This window comes from Engraulis encrasicolus, chromosome 6 (assembly GCF_034702125.1).
Source record: "Engraulis encrasicolus isolate BLACKSEA-1 chromosome 6, IST_EnEncr_1.0, whole genome shotgun sequence".
Lineage (NCBI taxonomy): Eukaryota > Metazoa > Chordata > Actinopteri > Clupeiformes > Engraulidae > Engraulis > Engraulis encrasicolus.
This window is the reverse complement of record NC_085862.1, coordinates 50,046,300-50,066,939: the sequence shown is the minus strand read 5'-3', so window position 1 is coordinate 50,066,939 and position 20,640 is coordinate 50,046,300. Positions and strand designations below refer to the sequence as shown.

The following is a 20,640-nucleotide window of genomic DNA, read 5'->3' as shown; positions in this document are numbered from 1 at the left end:
GATACTTCTAAAAAGGTTGATGTTAATGATTCAGTGGTGGTTGAGATTTCAGGAGAGCTTAACGTTTGTCCTGATGTAATTGCAATAAAGGCGTTGGTCACAGTACCTGTACTAGGTTCTGGTGAACTGAATACGGTGGTTATTGAAGTAAAGGCTGGTGTAGTGATAGGTTCTGATTCATCTGTAGTTGCTTGTGGAGCTGGGGATGGTGATCCATGTAGGGTTGAGGTGAGAGATTCAGGGGTGGTTGAAATTTCAGGAGAGGTTAGAGTTTGTCCTGAAGTAATTGCAGTGAAGGTGTTGGTCACAGTACCTGTACTAGGCTCTGGTGAAGTGAATATGTTGGTGGTGGTTGTTAAAGGATATGCTGGTGTGGTCGGCTCTGATTCATCTGTAGTTGCTTGTGGAGTTGGGGTTGGTGATACATGTGTGGATAGTTCTGAAAATGTTGAGGTGAGTGATGCAGGGGTGGTTGAAATGTCAGGAGAGCTTAACGTTTGTCCTGAAGTAACTGCAGTGAATGTGTTGGTCACGGTACCTGTAGTGGGCTCTGGTGAAGTGAATATGTTGGTGCTGATTGTTGAGGTAAAGGCTGGTGTAGTGGTCGGCTCTGATTCATCTGTAGTTGCTTGTGGAGTTGGGGTTGGTGATACATGTGTGGATAGTTCTGAAAATGTTGAGGTGAGTGATGCAGGGGTGGTTGAAATGTCAGGAGAGCTTAACGTTTGTCCTGAAGTAACTGCAGTGAACGTGTTAGTTGCAATACCTGTACTGTGTTCTGGTGAAGTGAATATGTTGGTGATGGATGTTGAAGGATTTGCTAGTGTAGTGATAGGCTCTGATACATCTGTAGTTGCTTGTGAGGTTGGGGGTGGTGATACATGTGTGGATAGTTCTGAAAAGGTTGAGGTGAGTGATTCAGGGGTGGTTGAAATGTCAGGAGAGCTTAGAGTTTGTCCTGAAGTAGTGAAGGTGTTGGTGGTAATACCTGTACTTTGTTCTGGTGAAGTCAGCACATTGGTGGTTGTTGAAGGATATATTGGTGTAGTGATGGGTTCTGATTCAGTTGCTTGTGGAGTTGGGGATGGCGATACATGTGTAGATAGTTCTGATAGACTTGCTGTGAGTGAATCAGGGGTGGTTGAAATTTCAGGAGAGGTTAACGTTTGTCCTGAAGTAATTGCAGTGAAGGTGTTGGTCACAGTACCTGTACTAGGTTCTGGTGAAGTGAATATGTTGGTGGTGGTTGTTAAAGGATATGCTGGTGTGGTCGGCTCTGATTCATCTGTAGTTGCTAGTGGAATTGGGGTTGGTGATTCCTGTGTGGATACTTCTGAAAAGGTTGAGGTGAGTGATTGAGAGGTGGTTGAAATTTCAGGAGAGCTTAGAGTTTGTCCTGAAGTAACTGCAGTGAAGGTGTCAGTCACAGTACCAGATTCTGGTGAAGTGAATATGTTGGTGCTGATAGTTGAGGTAGAGGCTGGTGTAGTGATAGGTTCTGATTCATCTGTAGTTGCTTGTGGAGTTGGGGATGGTGATCCATGTGTGGATACCTCTAAATGGGTTGATGTGAGAGATGCAGGGGTGGTTGAGATTTCAAGAGGGCTTGTAGTTTGTCCTGAAGTAACCACAACAAACGTGTTGGTTGCAAAACCTGTACTACGTTCTGGTGAAGTGGTTGTTGTTGAAGGATATGGTGGTGTGCTGATAGGTTCTGATTCATCTGTAGTTGCTTGTGGGATTGTGGATTGCGAATGGATTGCTGTTGAAGTTTCTTCTAATGTAGTTAACTGTGTGGTTGGCATTGTTTGCTCAGCTGTTGTGCTTTTCTCCAAAGAAGTTGGTGTTGGTGTCTCACCTGTTACCATACCTGTTGAAGAACTCGACTGATCTGTTGTCCCAGGTGAGGTAGTCACAACAGTTGTTGTGGATTCCGTGGGAAGGGCATGTGTAGTGACTGAGTCGGTAGTGCTTGGAGACTCAGCAGCTGTAGTGAGTGAGTTGGGGGTGGTTGTTGTAAGGGCAGGTGAAGGAATGGAGTTGGTGGTGGTGGGTTGCTCAGCAGGTGTAGTGATTGTGGTGGTTAGTGGAGTATCAGCAGGTGAAGTGTATGAGTTGGTGGTGGTTGTCACTGAAGGAAGATAAATTGTAGTGTCTGGGTTGGTGGTGGTTGGAGGCTCGGTCGGTGTAGTGATAGGGTTGGTAGCGGCTGCTGGTGTAGTGGCTGCTGGTGTAGTGATAGGGTTGGTAGTGGCTGCTGGTGTAGTGATAGGGTTGGTAGTGGCTGCTGGTGTAGTGATAGGGTTGGTAGCGGCTGCTGGTGTAGTGGCTGCTGGTGTAGTGATAGGGTTGGTAGTGGCTGCTGGTGTAGTGATAGGGTTGGTAGCGGCTGCTGGTGTAGTGATAGGGTTGGTAGCGGCTGCTGGTGTAGTGGCTGCTGGTGTAGTGATAGGGTTGGTAGTGGCTGCTGGTGTAGTGGCTGCTGGTGTAGTGGATGCAGGTGTAGTGAGTGAGTTGGTGGTGGTTGGTGGAGTATCAGCAGGCGAAGTGAGAGAGTTGATGGTTGCTACTGTAGAAAGATCAAGTGTAGTGTCTGGGTTGGTGGTGGTTGTAGAGTCGCCAGGTGTGGTGATGGAGTTGATGGTGGTTGTTGTAGAATGACCAGGTGTAGTGATGATGGTTGTTGTTTGGGCTGGTGAAGTGGTAGTGTCTGATGCAGCTGCTTGTGATGTTGTGTCTGGTGTAGTGTCATTAGGCACAACTGTAGCCTTGCTGGTGGTTAACTCAGTTTGACTCCCAGAGGTTGTGTGGTTCTGTGTAACCGCTGGATCCCATGTACTTGTCAAAAGGTGACTTGATGTGGCATATGCAGATACGCTTGCAGTTGTTGTATTTGTTGCAGATGCTGTGAATAAAAAAATTACAGTATGTGGGTGGTTGACTTGACACCTTTTTTTTCGTAACATTGGTTAAAAACCTACAAAACTGTTATTTTTCCTTTAAAAAACAAATGTCAATGAAAGAAGATGTGGTACATTATGTTTCATATTAGTCTTAGATGAGAAGAAACATTTTTGTTATGATTTATGTAAAGGTTTATTTGTCAAATATTCTGCGGCGTGACTGACATTAATGAAACCTGGAATATAATATATATATATAATATACATATATAAATTAACCAACAGCATTTTGAATAATGTATGAAGCATTTGGCATGATTGCATGAATATTAACTTCATATTAAGATATGTGAATGTGAAAAAAAACTCAAGACAGTAATATTAACTACAAGTTCAATTTCGTAACACAAATTGCGTCCTGTGGGGTGACATGTATGTCAATGTTTGTGAATGGGCAGCTGCAAGGCCAACTACAAGGGTCTTAAATACTGGCTCCTATTTTATGGTGTCCTGTGGTGTGTGTGACTGCTCTTATAGAAGGGGGCGGGAAATTTGGTAACACTTTATTTTAGGGATACATCTATTAGCACTAATACATACAATGTCAATGCCTGCATAAGTACCTTGTAAGGCATTTACTAAGCAAATGCTAAGGCCCACTAGGTCCTTACTAAGGTTAAATTGGTAATAAATCCCTTATTGTGCATGAACAAGACATTTGCGAATACATGCCTAACAAATGTTTGATTTTGCTTTTTACATGCCTTACAAGTTACTTATACAGGCTCATTGTATGTATTAGGGCTAATAGATGTATCCCTAAAATAAAGTGTTACCAAAAAAATGTATAAATGAAAATACATATTAAGATTAAACACAATATCATTATCAAGTTAGCATGAGCTCAGATGTCAGTCATGTATACAAAATGATTAAAATGTCCGTAATGCAGTGAATTTCCTGTGGTGTGACTTCATTTTCCTGCGGTGTAACATGCCTATGCAATATGTTGATGCAGGACACATTTTCCCAAAAATGGCAAAAAAATAAGGCAACAATTTCAATTTTTTTTTCAATTTTTTCCATCTTTTTTGTCAGGAATTGGAAAAACTGGGTTTTTTTTGGCGTTACGCCCTTAAACGTCAACCACCCTTGTATAGCTTTGACAATTATGTATAGTACAAACGTCATGACTTTAGTTCTTTTTTTTTTCTCAATACATTCCCAATACAGTATAGGCCAAAAGTTTGGACAAAGATTTTCTTGTCTTGATCTGATAATGAGTCTTTTGTTCTAACATAGCCAGTTACTCTGAGAGGTCACCTGTGTTGGAATCTGTGTCAGGGGTGTTTCCTTCTACTACCAGTAAGTTACCACATCATCAGATCAGATTATCAGATCAAGAAAGTCTTCTTTGTATTGGCAATGCCTGAAACAAGGTTTAAACATCTTAAAGTTGTGCTTTGTATTTCTACAATTCTGTATTGGATGACTTTTGTGTTCAATTAAGATTGACATGACTGACTGGGTGTTTTTACTTGAAAATAGAACAAAAATACGCTTTTGAAACTTGTGGGACCATCAGTTGTGCTGTTGCGTAGATATCAGGTGGATAGACAGCTGACATCGCTGCTGGACAACTAGAATTAATTTTTTTTGTTAAGCACATCATTTTATGTGTGTTCATGCACAGTTTTGCCCTGCGTGAGAATCTACAATGTACTGTAAATAGCCATTAGATGAGCAATGAGCAATGAGAAGAATACACTTAATGAAAAGGTGTGTCCAAACTATTAGCCTATACTGGTAAAGTACAGTACAGAAACATTGACCATACAAAATGAGTGACTGTATACCATACACTATATAGATTATCATTCCAACGTAGGGCTGGGAGATATGGAAACAATCACGATATGCCACAATTCTGTATGTTTTCAACTTTTTATTGTGTTGTCACGAAACCATGTTTCTTAAAATGAATCTTTTTATTCTTCTTTTTACAGCTATATGAACTGAAAGAATGCATAGTGACAACATGAAATGTTATTAAATTATGTTAAATTGTATATTAGCTTTAATAATGGATAAAATAAGTTTTATCAGAGATGATCTAGGAAAAAGGGCACGATAGACACTTTTCTATCATGAAAACGATATCGTCATATCGCCCAGCCCTTATTCCAAGAAGCAAAATGAGGGTAGTATGAATAATACTATACTAGATGTACCAGGGAAATCAGGGACCTTATAGTTTATGAGCATTATCGTGGCTTTGCAAACACATCAGTGTTGTATATGCGATTCTTCCTATTATTCTGTATTTCCATGTACAATTGAGGATATATTTTCTGCCCAATAATGTGAGACAACGTGGCACAAATTGGGTTGTGGCATAAATAATTGGACTGATGGAATGTGACTTTTGTACAGATCTGGATTTATATTGATTGAATCATTCATTAAAAGCGATCAACACGGGAATAACATTTGCCATTTGTCAATTTGGAAGGAGATTTGTCACTGAACACACCTGACTATAGTTTGCATTATTTACAAGTTGACTGGCTTCAGATTAATAAAGCATGAATTGAAAAAGCAACTCAGGAGTTTGTATTAAACATGATCATGTGTCAGAGTCAAGAGAATGTCTTTCTTTGCCATATAGACACAAAGGAATGATCAAAAAGGTGTTGATTCTGCCTTCTGGATTTTTGATTCTTTGTAATATGAACAACATTCGTAATAACATAGCTAAATATAGATAGATAAACATCAATGAGAAAGATATTAGTAGCACATTTCAACTTTTCATGAGTTCAAGTTCAAAATTATTAAACTGTATTGACCTCCAGAACTGACTGACTTACAAAAGTATGTACATGCTATCCCATTATGACAGAACAGATTGTGTTGTGCTGCAGAAAACCTAATAAATCTGATTAAAACTTTTACAGAACTTACAGAGTGAAGCAGTTGACATGAATAAATACACCAGCAAACTCAGATGAACCATGATGCTAATGAGGTCAATGTGCCGTGTTAATCCGTCAACTCTAGTGTACACTGAGTATCATTCACCGGTAAACGTGTCTGTGAAGTTGTGAAGCCAGTACTGCTGCATTATATAAACAGACGGGCGCTCCTGCATGCAGAATGCGACACTGCAGGTTCTATGACAACAGTGTCAAATATCAAATTCTCAGTGGGTTCAACGATCGTTGTGAAGACTTGGCATAAGTTTACTGAACTGTCATTGCTGAATTTGTCGCCGACAAAACCTGGATTTTTTTTTGGACTGGCCACTGTGTTTGCACAGCATTTAGTGGAACCTGTAATGGAAACAATATAGGCCTACAGGCCGAGACCAAGGCTCGACTGAAGATGCAGCTTGTCCTCAACTGTCCTGTCATGTGAAAAATAACGGGGGCTTTAAAAAAAAAATGTATTGTATAAATAACACATTCATGTACTGCAACACATACATACATGCTGTTGGAATTCATCACATGATAGAGAACGTAGTGTATTGCCAGCAGCCCTGAATTCAACACAATGGTTCATCTTTGTCTGTTATTAGATAGAAAGCTGGAAAGGAACACTAGCCGGTTGTAAGGCTCACTGTTCCTGAAGGTTAAGAGAGGATTTCTTCCTGTGTGATTGTTGTTCATTCTACAACTAAAGTGACTGCAGACTCAGCACAGTGTTTGGAAATGAATGTACAGGTCTATTATTCTTTGAGGAAAAGGGAGAGCGGATGGCAAAAGGGGCTCGAGGGCCTTACTTTGCCTCTCTCTCCCTCTCTCCCCCTCTCTCCCTCATGTGATGCATCACAGGGTTACATAGCCCAAGATAGCATCTTTAAAATCTCTTAGAGTGAACTGGTAGTTTTGTAGTAAAGGCAGCCTTAAGAATATTTAATAACAGGCCTGGGTGTCAGTGTAGGTTACCAACCAAAATCAGCGATTGGCTGCTCTTCTAGTTCTAGTGTGACAAAATGCAAATAATATAATAGGAATACAAAAGAAAATACAATAGGAATAGGCTACTAGGCCTATAGGAATACAAAAAAATGATAGAAATAATGCACAATAACAGCAGACCTACTATGACCATTATTCGGATACCCATGTGGCGCATAGACCAGTGTTTCCCAACCTTTTTTGTCTTGAGTACCCCCTAAGCATTTTTGTTGTGCCGTGAGTTACCCCAGTCACGTTTTGTATCGCTTTCTCTATCTCAATGTAACTAAGCTCCATACATTTGTTAAAATTACATTGTTCCAAGTACCCCCTGCAGTGTCCTCGCGTACCCCTAGTGGTACACGTACCCCTGGTTGGGAAACACTGGCATAGACTACTAACGTACCAGAAAACTGGAAAAGTTGGTCTGCATTTCACTCACTCACAACTAGGATTAAGTACCATACAGTGTGTAGCCTACTATTATTAATGTATTTGTTTGTTTGTTTGTTTGTTGTAGTAATAATTGAATAATTTTTCAAATCTCGAATGGAAGGGCCTATAGCCTACATTTTAATCGACAAGAGTGACGGTAATTAAAAAAAATGAAAATAAAAATGTCTGTGGAACGTGTGAGGGATGTCTGTGTTTCCACCAGAGCGCAAATAAGTGTAACCCCAGCTCACTTCCGTCAGTGACAGTGTGGGAAACTGAATAGCCAAACACAAGATGACAATCTGCAACGTAGCACCCGGTTTTAACCTGTAAGAATTGCAGTAAAAACAAATGCACGTGTAAAAGAAATGCTTAGGGGTTTATTCATGTAGTATATTCATGTGTTTTCCTTTTTATATAGTAATTAGGTCGTACTGGCCTTTGACAACGTTGTCGAGTAGCTAGCAAGTTGGTTAGCTAACGTGCTGCAGGTTTTAGAACACACGAGCCCGGTTTCCCCCCATAAATACAGTGGCAGGCTATATATAATTTCTAGAAAACAGAGAATGATAACAATTAATTAACTACGTTTTTTGCTAGTGGTATGAAAATGTGTGTCTATCCAACTCTCAGGAAATGCCCCACACTGCCTCGTAGTTTTTGATTGAGTCCATTTTACATTTGCCAATTTCTACGTTTTATGTTTATATCTTACAGGTGATGTTAGAATCAGGCACGGGAAAAGGTGATTCATCATGGACAGAGATTTGCTGAGACAGTCGGTTATCTATCATGGAGAAAGTTTGCTCTCCCTTTTAACATGTGAACAGGAAGAGAACCCTGACTTCGCTGCCATTAGAGCTGAACTTCCTAATGCAACATATGAAGGGTATGTTGTGAACATGAAATACTTGTTTAAAATGTTCATAAGATTAAAGACTTGGTCAACTTGCTTAATTGCTAAAAATAATGTTCTTTATGTGTCTCCAATGTACCTATTAATTTGTAGGAAAAGTTTGGATGCAAGTACCTCCGCCATTGTGGAACAGTTTATTGCAAGGAAAGCAGACTTATTATTTGCCCCTTCTTGGAATTCAGCAGAGCCTGTGGACAATGCATTTCAGGAAGAGTCCCGTGGTAAGGCTACCCAGCTCTAATTATTTCACCATTTCTGGTATCAGTTGATGTAATGTTCTACTTGTACTAGCCTAAATTACCTGTTATGTTCTACGATTACAGAACCGTATGCTTCCATGCCCCCTTTGGAACAATTCATGGAGGTTCCTTTTCAGGAGAGGAGGGACCTGTTCTTCCGGGACGTGGAACGCGGGGATGTCATTATCGGGCGTATCAATAACATCAGAGATTTTGGCTTCTTCCTCACTGTAGTATGCACATGTGGTGAAATAGAGAGAGACATCGCTGATCTGGAGCTAACGGTTTGTGGATTTCATTGATATGAGGTGTTTGGATTTTTTTGCGGGGGGGTGGGGGGATCAAATTTTGTCATGCATGAAGCTCACAAAGCTTCTTTCATCTCGAATAGGCTCTTTGCCCTGTCAGAGATGTTCCATCCAATGGGAATCATGATGATCCTCTTTCTTATTTCCAAGTTGGAGATCTAATTAGAGGTTGGCTATTTCACACACAGCTATTTCCTTCTTGGAACATTATCCCTCAACAAATGTGGCAATTTTTCACACACTGCTTTGTTTTTGTTGTTGAATGTTGCAACACTAGCGGCGCTGAAAGATGTAGACCGCTATCATGGGAAGCTGACCATTTCGCTTCTTGCCCCATCACTTGCTCCAAGACTAAGCGGTCTTAAACTCGGTGTGATCTCCAGAGAGGATCTCCCCATCCACTATTGGTAAGAGAGGCAGCTGAAGAAAGAAAAAAATCCTTCTTACTCAGGTGTTGTAGCCCTTTCATGCAAATAGGGCTGCTGGTGTGAAAAGATGTCTGGTTAGCAGCCCACAACTGCTGGTGACACAGATGTGAGAAACACATGGGGTGGATTCCAATATTCAGACTCCCGTCCTCCCTTGCTGACTTGCCTGCTTGTCGTAATGACGTCACTGACGACAGAAAATTAATTCAATGTCTTGCAAAAGCACAATTCTATTTCTAATGTCATTTTCTCATTTGCAATCAGGATGGTGAATGAAGAACAGTCCCCCAAAAGTTGTTGTGGCTAGGCTGACAGCGGGGAAACTTAATTGTTTTCAAAACGCGAGGCCACAAGCGCAAGGGGAGAACGGTGATACGCATATTGGAATGCACCTGATATTACCCAGAGTCTTAAACAGAGACATAGTTACACATAGTCCTTTTTGTAGCAACAGGCTGATAATGAGGCATTAGTTGAAAGGATTATGGATACATTTTGTATTGTTGAAACTGTTCACTGATCACATTTGCAGCGTCTATTTGGGGCGTTGACCATCTTCAAGGAATTCAACAAGCAATAGACCAAAATGGAGCAAGTGAACACTGCAAATGTGAACTGTGCGGGAGCTTTCTTGTCTAAACGTGACCCAGGGGTTCCCATCCTATACACCTGACCAAAGGACAAAATGAAACTTGAAGGTTTAAAATGCTATTTTGTATTTCTTTTGTTTTCTTTTCATATAGGCGTGGGGACAGAGTTGCCCATGACAGTAGTGAGACTTATGACACGGTCTTAGAAAACGCGCTGGGTTTCTCCAACCCATCCAATGTGGACGTTCTTCTTGCAAAGCTGGGAGTCAGCGAGTCCAAGTGTTTTTCAATGATGAGGGGACTACAAAGGTACAGTGTTTTTTGTGCAGTTGCAGGTGGACACGCATCCACAAAAAAACGTAAATGAGCTAAAACATTTTTCAAATGATCCAACGGTTCTTGTTTGTTTCCATAGTAAACTTTTTCGGGAAGAAGATTTTGCAGTGCACATTCGAAAGAAGCAGTCAGCCATATGGGCTCTTAAATGGTTTGTAAATATTGACTGATGCTGATCTTTTGAGGAAAGTTCATACTTTCACAAAAACTTGCATATCATATTTTAGACATTTACATTCCCACACCGTAAAATGAAGAATAATATTTGTGAGATATGAATGTCCTGCGTTAAATATTGTTTCCAGTGTCAAGGCCGGGGTGGAGCACTTCAAATGTGGCCGACATGTTGAAGCAATGAACGAGTACAACAAAGCGCTGGAAATAGACACCAACAACGTGGAAGCGCTTGTAGCTAGGGGCGCTCTGTGAGTACCTGATCGGAGATGTTTTTAAAAATGTTATTGAATGGAGGTGCAAAACACAAACCAGAAAAGGAGGTGCTGGCAGCCAGTAAAACACTTGCAAGAGGAGACAAGTGCCGCACACTCCCGAGTTGCAGAAATATCTTTTTAATGTGACAAAGTTTCAGCCTTCCGTGACCTCCACATGTGACCTGAGGAAGGCCATCAGGCTGAAACTTTGTCACATCAAAAACTTACTTATGCAACTCGGGAGTGTGCGGCACTTATCTCCTACCAAAAAATGTAATTGTCATAACATTCCTCAGAAGGCAGCGTTATGTGAGTAATATAAGATGGTACTACTGATTGCCATTTCTTTGTCCTAAGATATGCAACGAAAGGGAGTCTGGCCAAGGCTACTGAGGACTTCGAAGTGGCCCTGGAGAACTGTCCTACTCACAGGAATGCTAAGAAGTACCTCTGCCAAATGCTGGTAGAACGCGGAGAACAGTATGTTTCGCATGTTCTTCACTTGACGTGACATGACATGCATACCAAACCAAACTGAATTTTACCCTTGGATTTTTTTTCATAACCTGAATTTTACCCGTTGTTGACATCTAACATGCTTGTGTGTGTGTGTGTGTGTGTGTGTGTGTGTGTGTGTGTGTGTGTGTGTGTGTGTGTGTGTGTGTGTGTGTGTGTGTGTGTGTGTGCGTACATGCTAGACTGGAGAAGGAGAAAAAGTTGGTGTCCGCTGAGGGCCTGTACAAGAGGGCCTTGTCGCTGGATGAGCATTTCCAATACGCTATCGAGGCCATGAGGAAGCTCCAGCTCCGTATCCAGGTGAGCCGGACTATAGCAGCCAAAGCAAACCGCGAACCAGGGGTCTTGCTATTGAGTTGTGTTAAAACTCAATTTTCAGTTTTAACTCAATTTAAGTTTATTGTGTGTAAACAGTGAAGGTGTGTTTACAGTTGGTGATAAAATCCACATCCAGATAATGATAATGGCACAGGAGAGTGTATTTCCGAGCCATCTGTCTGAACTAGCTGATGCTCTTCAGCACAAGCGGACTAGTAGTTCATCTAAACATTAGTCACCAAGTGCCATGCTTCACTTGTGTTCAAAAGCTAGGTTACTTTCAGCTCCCTAATAGCTTGTCAGGGTTCTGAGCCGATTGCCAGTTATTTTCTTGTCATATGACCATAGTTGAGCAGTGAAACGTGTTCAGTAATACTGATGAAGTACTGTTTTTGTGTTATGTGCCTCTTTGGTATGGGATCCCTGGCCCCTGGTTGCCTGGTTTTTACGACTGCCACCCGTGGATTACCAACTGTGACCGTGCTGGTTGTATGGCCTGGCTCTACCATCTGTGACCACGCTGGTGTTACGCCCTGTGTGCTGATTGAACCCTGTCCCTCATGTGGTAACTGCCTCTTCTCCTCATTGTGTCTAATTATTATTGCAAACTGCAATGATCATATAATTGTACACAAAAATATCCTTTTCCCCCATAAAATGTCCTGAATATCCTTATTTTTTGTTGGTGGTAATGTGTGGTGAATGCCTTTACGTTGAATATGAAATAACATGGTTGAAACGATGTTGTTTTGCATGCATGTCCCCCTACTTTCCTGTGTTTGCTCATGCAAAATGTGTATGCACTACAAATGAAATTTAAAAAAAAAAATGGTTGCAATATTCCCATCATAATTGACTGCTTTAAAGAAATCACTGAAACTGAAAGAAGAGGAGGCAGCAAGAGAGCTGGAAAAGGCAAAGAATGTGGAAACGAGTGCAGACAAATTGCGTAAGATCTTAAAAGAGGAGAAAAGGTAAACCCACCCAAACACACACGTACACACATGTCTTGTAATTGGCAACTCAAGTCAGCTGAACTACTTGGAATTTCTTTTTTAAAGGTACATTGTGTAAGATTTGTAGTTGTTTATTTCCAGAATGCATGCTACCCATTCACTAATGTTACCTTTTTCATGAATACTTACCACCATCATCAAATTCTAAGTATTCTATTATGACTGGAAAAAATTGTCTGTACTTGGGCCATACTATTTCTTAGTAACCTTTTCATGAAAAGATCAAATTTGGCAATAGGCAACCCAGTATCAATGAGCAGCATAGTTGCAGTTCCTTTTTTGGACATTTCCTGCACAGTGTACCTTTAAACACTTCGGACTCCGGGCAGTGTTAAAAGGTGCTCGAGCTTTGATGGGCAAACCTCACCTGAGCATTTAAGCATCGTCCTGTATTGGTTCTTTGGTTCTAATTGTACACCTAACTTGGCTTTCTCCACTCTACCTGCTTGAGGTAGGGAGTGCGTTTTAATATGCGACCTTGCCTCCTCCACTTGCCTCCTCCACTTGCTTCTCGTCATGATGACATCACTGACAACAGCATTATATTTCAATATCTTGCAAAAGCTCAATTGTAAAGTCTTTTTCTCATTTGCAATTGGGATGGTGATTGAAAACAAGTCCCTCAAAAGTTGTTGTGGCGAGGCTGACGGCTGGGAAACTTTATCGTTTTCTCCACGGAGGAGGGGCCAGGAGGCGGAACGAGGAGACAAGCACAAGTGGAGGAGGCAAGGTCACATATTGGGATGCACCCAGTGAGTGGGTGGATTAGGAGCAGCTAGTGGCATTAATGGCTGCAAGAATGATGTGCTTGACCTTTAAACTCTGCAGCCACATCCACTCAATTTGAGTGTTCTTGTTTTACCGTAGCGGGAGCCAGTCCTTTTGGAGTTGTGCCTCCATTTTTGTACTTCATTAAGGAAAGAAATAATAGTTCCTATTGTAAAAAAAATATATATATATATATAAAATCAGTAACGATGTCCCTTTTCTCTAGGATGAAACGTAAAAGGAAAAGGTCTTCTTCCTCTTCCTCTACGTCTTCTAGCTCCTCTTCCGCCAGCTCCTCTGCTTCCTCCTCATCCTCCACTGAAGGGAGGAAGTCCAAAAAGAAGAAGAAGAGGAAGCACCGGCGCTCCTCTCGCAGTAGCAAAAAACGCCACAGCAGAACCTCCTCGCGTCGTAGTCGTTTGTCAGATGACGAGGATAGGAAAAAGGAGAGGGGAGGAGAGGAGGAGGAGGAGGACGACGACTTGTATCCAGAGCCGCCCAACACCTCCGCCTCCTTCCTGGGCAAGGCCGGGGAAGACCTCTCCCAAGCCAAGGCCAAGAAGAGGTCCCTGTCCTGGGGCTCCTCGTCCAACGTGGACGTTCAGGAGAACAGCAGAGGTAGGTTTGAGGACGACGCGTTTGAGTATGACCTCACCACTCTCCTCAGGCCCACCAGAGAGGAGCCTCTTGGCGACAGGCTGTCGCGATCGAGGTCGAAAGACTTTGACTCCAATGACCGCCGCGATCGGCGGTCCTCTGAACACAGGAGGGCAGAGGCGGCAGGGCCTAGCAGCATCGGCGGCAGCAGCAGGCAGAACTCGGAGCGTTCTGAGGGCTCCAGCCACAGGAGACCCTCATACTCCTCCATGAGCTCGGAGCGTTCTCGGAAGACCGATCGGCAGTCGCGGGAATATCCGGACAAACAAGGCGGCAGCAGCAGCCACAGGCATTCGGACGCTTCGAACAGACACGAGCGTTCCGAGAAGGGTGAGAAAAGGGATGAAAGGCGATCGGAAGGTAGCGCAAGAGATTCCAAACGGAGCGAAGATGTTCCTCAGAACGGTAGGAGATGTTCCGAGGGAGCCCCAAAGAAAGAGCTGCCATCAAACTTGCAGGACATTTTCAACAAGATTGCACAGTTTGAAAGGGAGAAGGGTGTGAAAAACAAAAAATGAATGTTGACTTTGCATTGATAGTGTTAGTTGTGGGAAAGTCTTTTGAGACAGGAGGGATTAAACCTTTCTAATGTATTGGGTTACAACCCCTCGTTTAGTGTTGTCAGGTGTTAGTACTTAAAGGAAGACATCGTTTTACGCTAAGCACAATGCCTTAAAAGAAATCTGTGACTGTTAGCCTGAAGTTGTGATTTTATGTTCCATGATTTTTTTCCCTCTGGCCTTAAGTTAGGTCTTTCATGATGATCATCATCATCTATGGTATGTATTATCAGCTGAACCATATTTTCAATGTCTGGTTGAACACACACACACACACACACTGCTTTAGATGTGCCAAGAGCTGCTGAACAATCTGACATCCAAAAATTGAATCTGTTGTTGTATAAACATCTGTTTATCAATAAACCCTATCTTGTAGTCTTCTACGGCGTTTGGAGTTATTTGATGATGTCCAGAAAATACAGGATGGGAATTATTATACAGAATTATTTGACAAACTTGTTTTGACTATATTGTCCATTTTATGCACATTTTCCAACACCAACCTGTAAGAACGTGAAATCCTATTGGATTTCAGCATTCCAGGTGATGCACATTTGTATAATAAGGGAGGGTGTGATCAAAGGAGCCCAATACCCTATATCAGGTGTGCGTAATTATGTTTTTAATAAATTTGCAAAACTTTGTTTTCCTCTGCTTATAAAGGATGATGTGGTCACTAAATTTGCTTGACTAAAAATTCTGCAGTGTAAGTTTATACAACTGGAACAGGTTTCTTGGAATGGGGCCGAGGCCCTCGAGCATTTTCGATTCCTGTCAGTGGGTGCAGCACTTTCCAGCAATCTTGTCATGAGCAATTACAAGAATGTCTGAGCTATTGTCAAGTGTTATCCCCAGTATCATAAAAAAGCGAGATTAAAGATTGGCAATGATACAGGACTAAACCACAAGCTGTCAGAGAGGTATTCCAAGAAGATGGTTAAGTGATAAACCTGGCTAAGTTTACGTACAAGTTATAGATATCCTTCTCTCCTTTAGTTCAGTAGTGCAGCGGCTAACCAAAACAATCGTTCAGTTTGTGATACAAGCATGAAAATTGATACACGTGTAGCCAAAGGCATTCTAAAAAGAACTGGATATGGAGCCATCGTGAATTTTCAACATGGTGGCCATGCCAGCCATTTTTCAAAATGGCCGCCAGCAACAACAGTTTTCTTACGAGTAATGGATAAAATATGACATTTTAGACATATTTACCATTCATACTACTTGGTAAATGTTATGGATAATTAAAAAGTTTTCATGAATATTCAAGATGGCCGCCATTTTAAAAAAAAGGCCATTACCGTTACGGAACTGAAAACAATTTAGGACGTTGCTTCCTTACGACCCAGTACTGTACTGTACTGTACTATACTGTACTGTAATGTGAAATACCGTACTGTACCGTACTGTACTATACTGTATGCTACTGCACTGTACTATACTGTATGCTACTGTAGTACTTTGCTTAGCTATACTGCACCGTACTGTATGCTACTGTACTGTACTGTACTGTACTGTACTGCACCGTACTGTATGCTACTGTACTGTACTGTACCATACTCTACTTTACTTTTCTATACTGCACCGTACTGTATACTACTACACTGTACTGTACTTTTCTATACTGCACCGTACTGTATACTACTGTACTGCACTGCACTGCACTGTACTGTACTGTAGTGTACTGTACAGTACAATTATAGAACTGAAACATGTAGAGCATTCTGAGGTCATGTACAATAGAAAGCAAAAAAGTGTAGTGGGAATGAGTTATGTTACTGTTGCCACTCAAAATCTTGATGTCATCTTGATGTCATGTGGCATTCATGTCAAGTTCATGATGTTAAGTCACGTGGCATTTTGTTTGGGCGGGGGGGGGGTGTATGGTAGACTATCCTTCCTCCCAGACTATTTGTGTGCCTTGCATATCAAGAAAATGAGTACCGGTAATTATTTACTTTTATAGTATGTACAGTGAGTCCAATATGTATTTGATCCCTTTCTGATTTTGCCGGTTTGCCCACTAATAAAGACATGATCAGTCTATAAATTTATGATAATATGTATTCAAACATGGAGAGACAGAATATCAAAAATAAATTCCAGAAAATAACTTAAAATAATATATTTTAATTTATTTGTATTTTATTTAGGCAAATAAGTATTTGACCCCTCTAGCTAAAGAAGATAAAGTGCTTTGTGGCAAAGCCCTAGTTGTCTAGCACTGAGGTCAGATGCTTCTTTTAGTTGATGACAATGTTTGTGCATATAGTAGAAAATATTTTTGCCCATTTTTCTTTGCACATTATCTCTAAAACATTAATAGTTTGTGGCTGTAGCTTGGCAAATGGGAGGTTCAGTTCTCTCCATAGAATTACTATAGGGTTAATATTTGGAGACTATCTAGGCCACTTCACGACTTGAATATGCTTCTTATTGAGCCACTCCTTCGTTGCTTTGACTGTATGTTGTGTATTATTGTCATGTTGGGAGATCCAAAAATGGCCCACCCTTCAGTGTAGTGGTGGAGGGAAGGACGTTTGCACTCAGGATTGCACATTACATGTCTCCCTCCATCCATTCGTTGACGATGTGAAGTTGTCCTGTGCCTTGGCCACACACAGACCCTCAAACCATAATGATACCACTTTCATGCATGATGGTGAGGATGGTGTTCTTGGAATCATAGACAGTAGTACTCTTTCTCAAAACACATTGAATTGTGATAATGCCAAACATCTTGATTTTGGTTTCATCTGACTACAGCACCTCCTTATCATATCCTAAATCAGTCTGATGTCCGTTGGCAAACCTCAAGTGGGACTGCACAGGTTCCTTCTGAAGTAAAGGTACCATGTGTGCACTACAGGAATTTAAACCTCTGTGGCATTAAGTGCTACCAGTAGTTTTCTCAGTGATTTTGGTCAGTAGCTTTGATATCATTGCCTAGTTCATACCGTATAGCTCTAGGGTGATTTCTTTCTGTTCTCATGATTATCAAATCCCTACAAAAGGTCAAATCTTGTATAGAACCCGAGACAGGCTGATGGATAGTCATTTTGTATTCCTCACATTTTGGAAGAAATGCATCAACAGCTGGGTCATTAATACCCAGTCTCTTTCTTGTGGCTTTGCAGCCCATTTAATCTTTGTTCAGGTCTAAAATCGTGTCCCTGATATCATTTGACCACTCTTTGGTCTTTCCCATGCTGGTGAGGTTGGAGTGTGACTGATTCACTCATACTATGGACTGATTCTGCTGATTCAATGTGTCTTTTATGCATGTTAGTATGTACAGGTGTCTTTAATTCAGATGACAAGTTGATTGGAAGTGCCCATCTGGTCTGTGGGCCCGGAACTGTAATCAGTTGGCAGGGGATCAAATACTTATTTTGCTCGATAAAATGGAAATAAATTAATATATATTCTCTTAAGTTAATTTCTGGATTTTCTTTTTGATATTCTGTCTCTCCATATTAGAATACATATTATCATAACATTTATTGACTGATCATGTCTTTGTTAGTAGGCAAACCAACAAAATCAGCAAGGGATCAAATACATATTGGACTCACTGTAGTATACCATATGAGAATTGTTGTTTTATATAGATATTTCTCCTGTGGGTAAGGGTGGCACATGTTGTCCATCAGCTGTCAGTTTTGCAGTAGCAATTGAAGTACTCACTGACTTAGTAGGTGAGGACTTGTTTGCAAATTCAGGAAAAAACAGTTGACCTCTGCCTACTTACTAAACACCTACTTAGAAAACATTTCCATTTAATTTGAACGGAAGACATACTGTAGCCTACATGTATATTGAGTAATCTGTCTGTAATTCTAAAGATGGCTCAATATGCACAATGCTACTTGTGAGAATGTAGAATTAGGTGATCTTATGGGTTCTTCATACAGTACATATGGAGAGGTCCTGTCTTTTACCCTCTCTCATACAAATAAAAAATATCTGTTATGGAAAATAGAGGATGGAGAACCTGCTACCTTGGACACCATCCTGCACTGACACTTCCCCATTCAGATAATGAGCAAGCATTAGCAGCAGTGGTCTATTCTCACCATAGTTTTAATGTGGTAAATGTTCATTGGAATTCAGACCAAGATTCTTCTCAAACCATTCACAATGGTACATTTGCTGTCAAGCATGTCAGCACAGACTTATACTTTCACACTATGTACTACAATAATCGATTCGGAAATGCAATGTAATGCAGGGCATGGAAAATTCAATTCAATGCAGCAAGTTCCATAATCGATGCGGACATTTTTTTAAGTTTCAATTACTTCCGTGGATATTTCAGGAGAAAATGAATGTTAAATTAAATAAAAGCACTTCAAAGCATTGAAAACTGCAAGACTGATACAGAAAACAGCCAAAAAAATGTTGTTCAGTATCTGACTACTTGTATTGCCTCATCATGACTGATGGAACATCTACTTTGCTTTCAATAGAAATGTAATGCATGGCAATGCATTGTAGAATGGAATGGAATGGAATGGAATCGCTACCTCCCAAATCGTAATCGAATCGTGAGGGCAGTGCCAATGCACACCACTACTATGTACATTTTTGTACTTTTCATCAATCTGGTCAAGCAGACTACCACTGCCCTTTCATCTCTGCTGAGTTCGGGACTATATTAACATTGTCAGCTAAGTATAATGTCATGTAATAACAATGTAATGCATTACACTACATGATATTGTATATGACATACTAGAAAGTTTTTTTTTTCGGAGGCCTCCTAGGCTAAAATTACAGCCCTAAGGAAACACCATGCAAAGTGATTTTGTCAGTTCCGTAATGGTAAAAACCCTTAACAGACTCCACTACTGTATGACTATCTGACATTTTGAAAGAAACAGTGATAGGCTACTATACTGTATATCAAGTATAGAATGAGATAAAAGGAAGCTTCTGGTTAATTCCAAAGTTCCAAATTAGAATTCTGCATCATGAAAAATGACTGATTTGACACGATATCACCTATATCAGATAAATCATACAAGTGACAGCGGCCATCTTGAAAATGGCAGCCATCTTGAATATTCATGACACCTTTTCAATTATCCATATTACATTTACCAAGTGGTATGAATGGTAAATATGTCTAAAATATGTTATATCCAAGAAAACTATTGTTGCTGGCGGCCATTTTGAAAAATGGCTGCCATGGCCACCATGTTGAAAATTCACGATTGCTCCATATCCAGTTCTTTTTGGAATGCCTTTGGCTATATGTGTACCAATTTTCATACTTGTATCACAAACTGAACGATTCCTTTATATTTTGGAGCTAAGCTATTAGACTACAGGAGAAAATTAATCCATGCTCCTCTATTAGATTATCTGCCATTATCTCAAGGTTAACTGAAAGGTGCACTGTGTTAGCCTGGTTCACACCAGACGGTGTATGTGTAGCTTCGGCACCCCCTGGCGGAGCAGAGCTCTGCTCCGCCAGGGGGCGCCAAAGCTACACACACACCAGAGCCGTATATAGATATATACGGTGTGAACCAGGCCTATAATGACTGGCTGCAGGCTTGCAGCCGGGTCAGTGGTGACGTCACCTCTGACCTGCCTGCTCCGGGACAGAGTCGACGTCACACGCGATGAAGTGGATGATATGGCAGGTTCACGTCCCCGAGGCGGAGTTGTGTTAGCCTACTTTGGCAACTGAGATAGCAAGCTTGCACTGCACACAATGTGTTTTTATTATTATTTTATTATTATTATTATTCTTTTTTATGTAGGCCTATGCCTACATCGTCTTTCAGAAAAAGAAAAAAAACCTGCACTTGTGGGCGGAATTCTCCCCTCTCCACTTAAGTCGGTTTTACGCGCGCATATTTTACGCGGTCTTATTTTGCGCGTATTCTCCCCTCTGGAACGTCGCAACACCCCTCACGCTTAACTCAGAAAAACAGCGCGTAGCCCAACATAGGCGTGATATATGCTAAATGGGGGGGATGAGTCTCCGCCAAGTTCATCAGTTGTGGCTACAAAGAAACTATGGAGCATGGATTTTCAGATCAACCATGTGAAAACCTCGGCAGTCTATTGAGATCCAACACTGAACTTTAACTTAGAATTTGAAACCACGTGCCAAAAGTCCTCTTGCAAAGGCGTTTCAAAATCTAACCTCCGCTCCTTTTCACAAGCAGAAGGCAAGTATTGGAGGTGAGATAATGAGATGGAAACGCGATGTGTCCCTTTGGCGGGAAGTCAGCTGA

The 20,640-nt window shown here is 41.1% G+C and overlaps 2 protein-coding genes across 2 annotated transcripts; one reads left to right on the top strand and one right to left on the bottom strand.

The window, feature by feature from the left end:
* Positions 1 to 518: 518 nt before the first annotated feature.
* Positions 519 to 2,264, bottom strand: LOC134451584 (mucin-2-like; the record flags this gene model as incomplete). Its single annotated transcript, XM_063202090.1, has 1 exon — positions 519 to 2,264. A coding segment is annotated over one exon (1,746 nt), but the record flags the coding sequence as incomplete, so codon positions are not given.
* Positions 2,265 to 7,546: 5,282 nt separating this feature from the next.
* Positions 7,547 to 14,767, top strand: ttc14 (tetratricopeptide repeat domain 14). The gene is made up of 13 exons (XM_063201863.1): positions 7,547 to 7,629; positions 8,018 to 8,189; positions 8,310 to 8,437; positions 8,540 to 8,739; positions 8,847 to 8,931; positions 9,041 to 9,170; positions 9,935 to 10,090; positions 10,197 to 10,268; positions 10,423 to 10,542; positions 10,906 to 11,028; positions 11,247 to 11,364; positions 12,250 to 12,356; positions 13,393 to 14,767. The coding sequence occupies exons 2-13, from the start codon at positions 8,056 to 8,058 to the stop codon at positions 14,339 to 14,341; spliced, it is 2,322 nt and encodes a 773-aa protein (XP_063057933.1). The 5' UTR covers positions 7,547 to 7,629; positions 8,018 to 8,055; the 3' UTR covers positions 14,342 to 14,767.
* Positions 14,768 to 20,640: the final 5,873 nt, after the last annotated feature.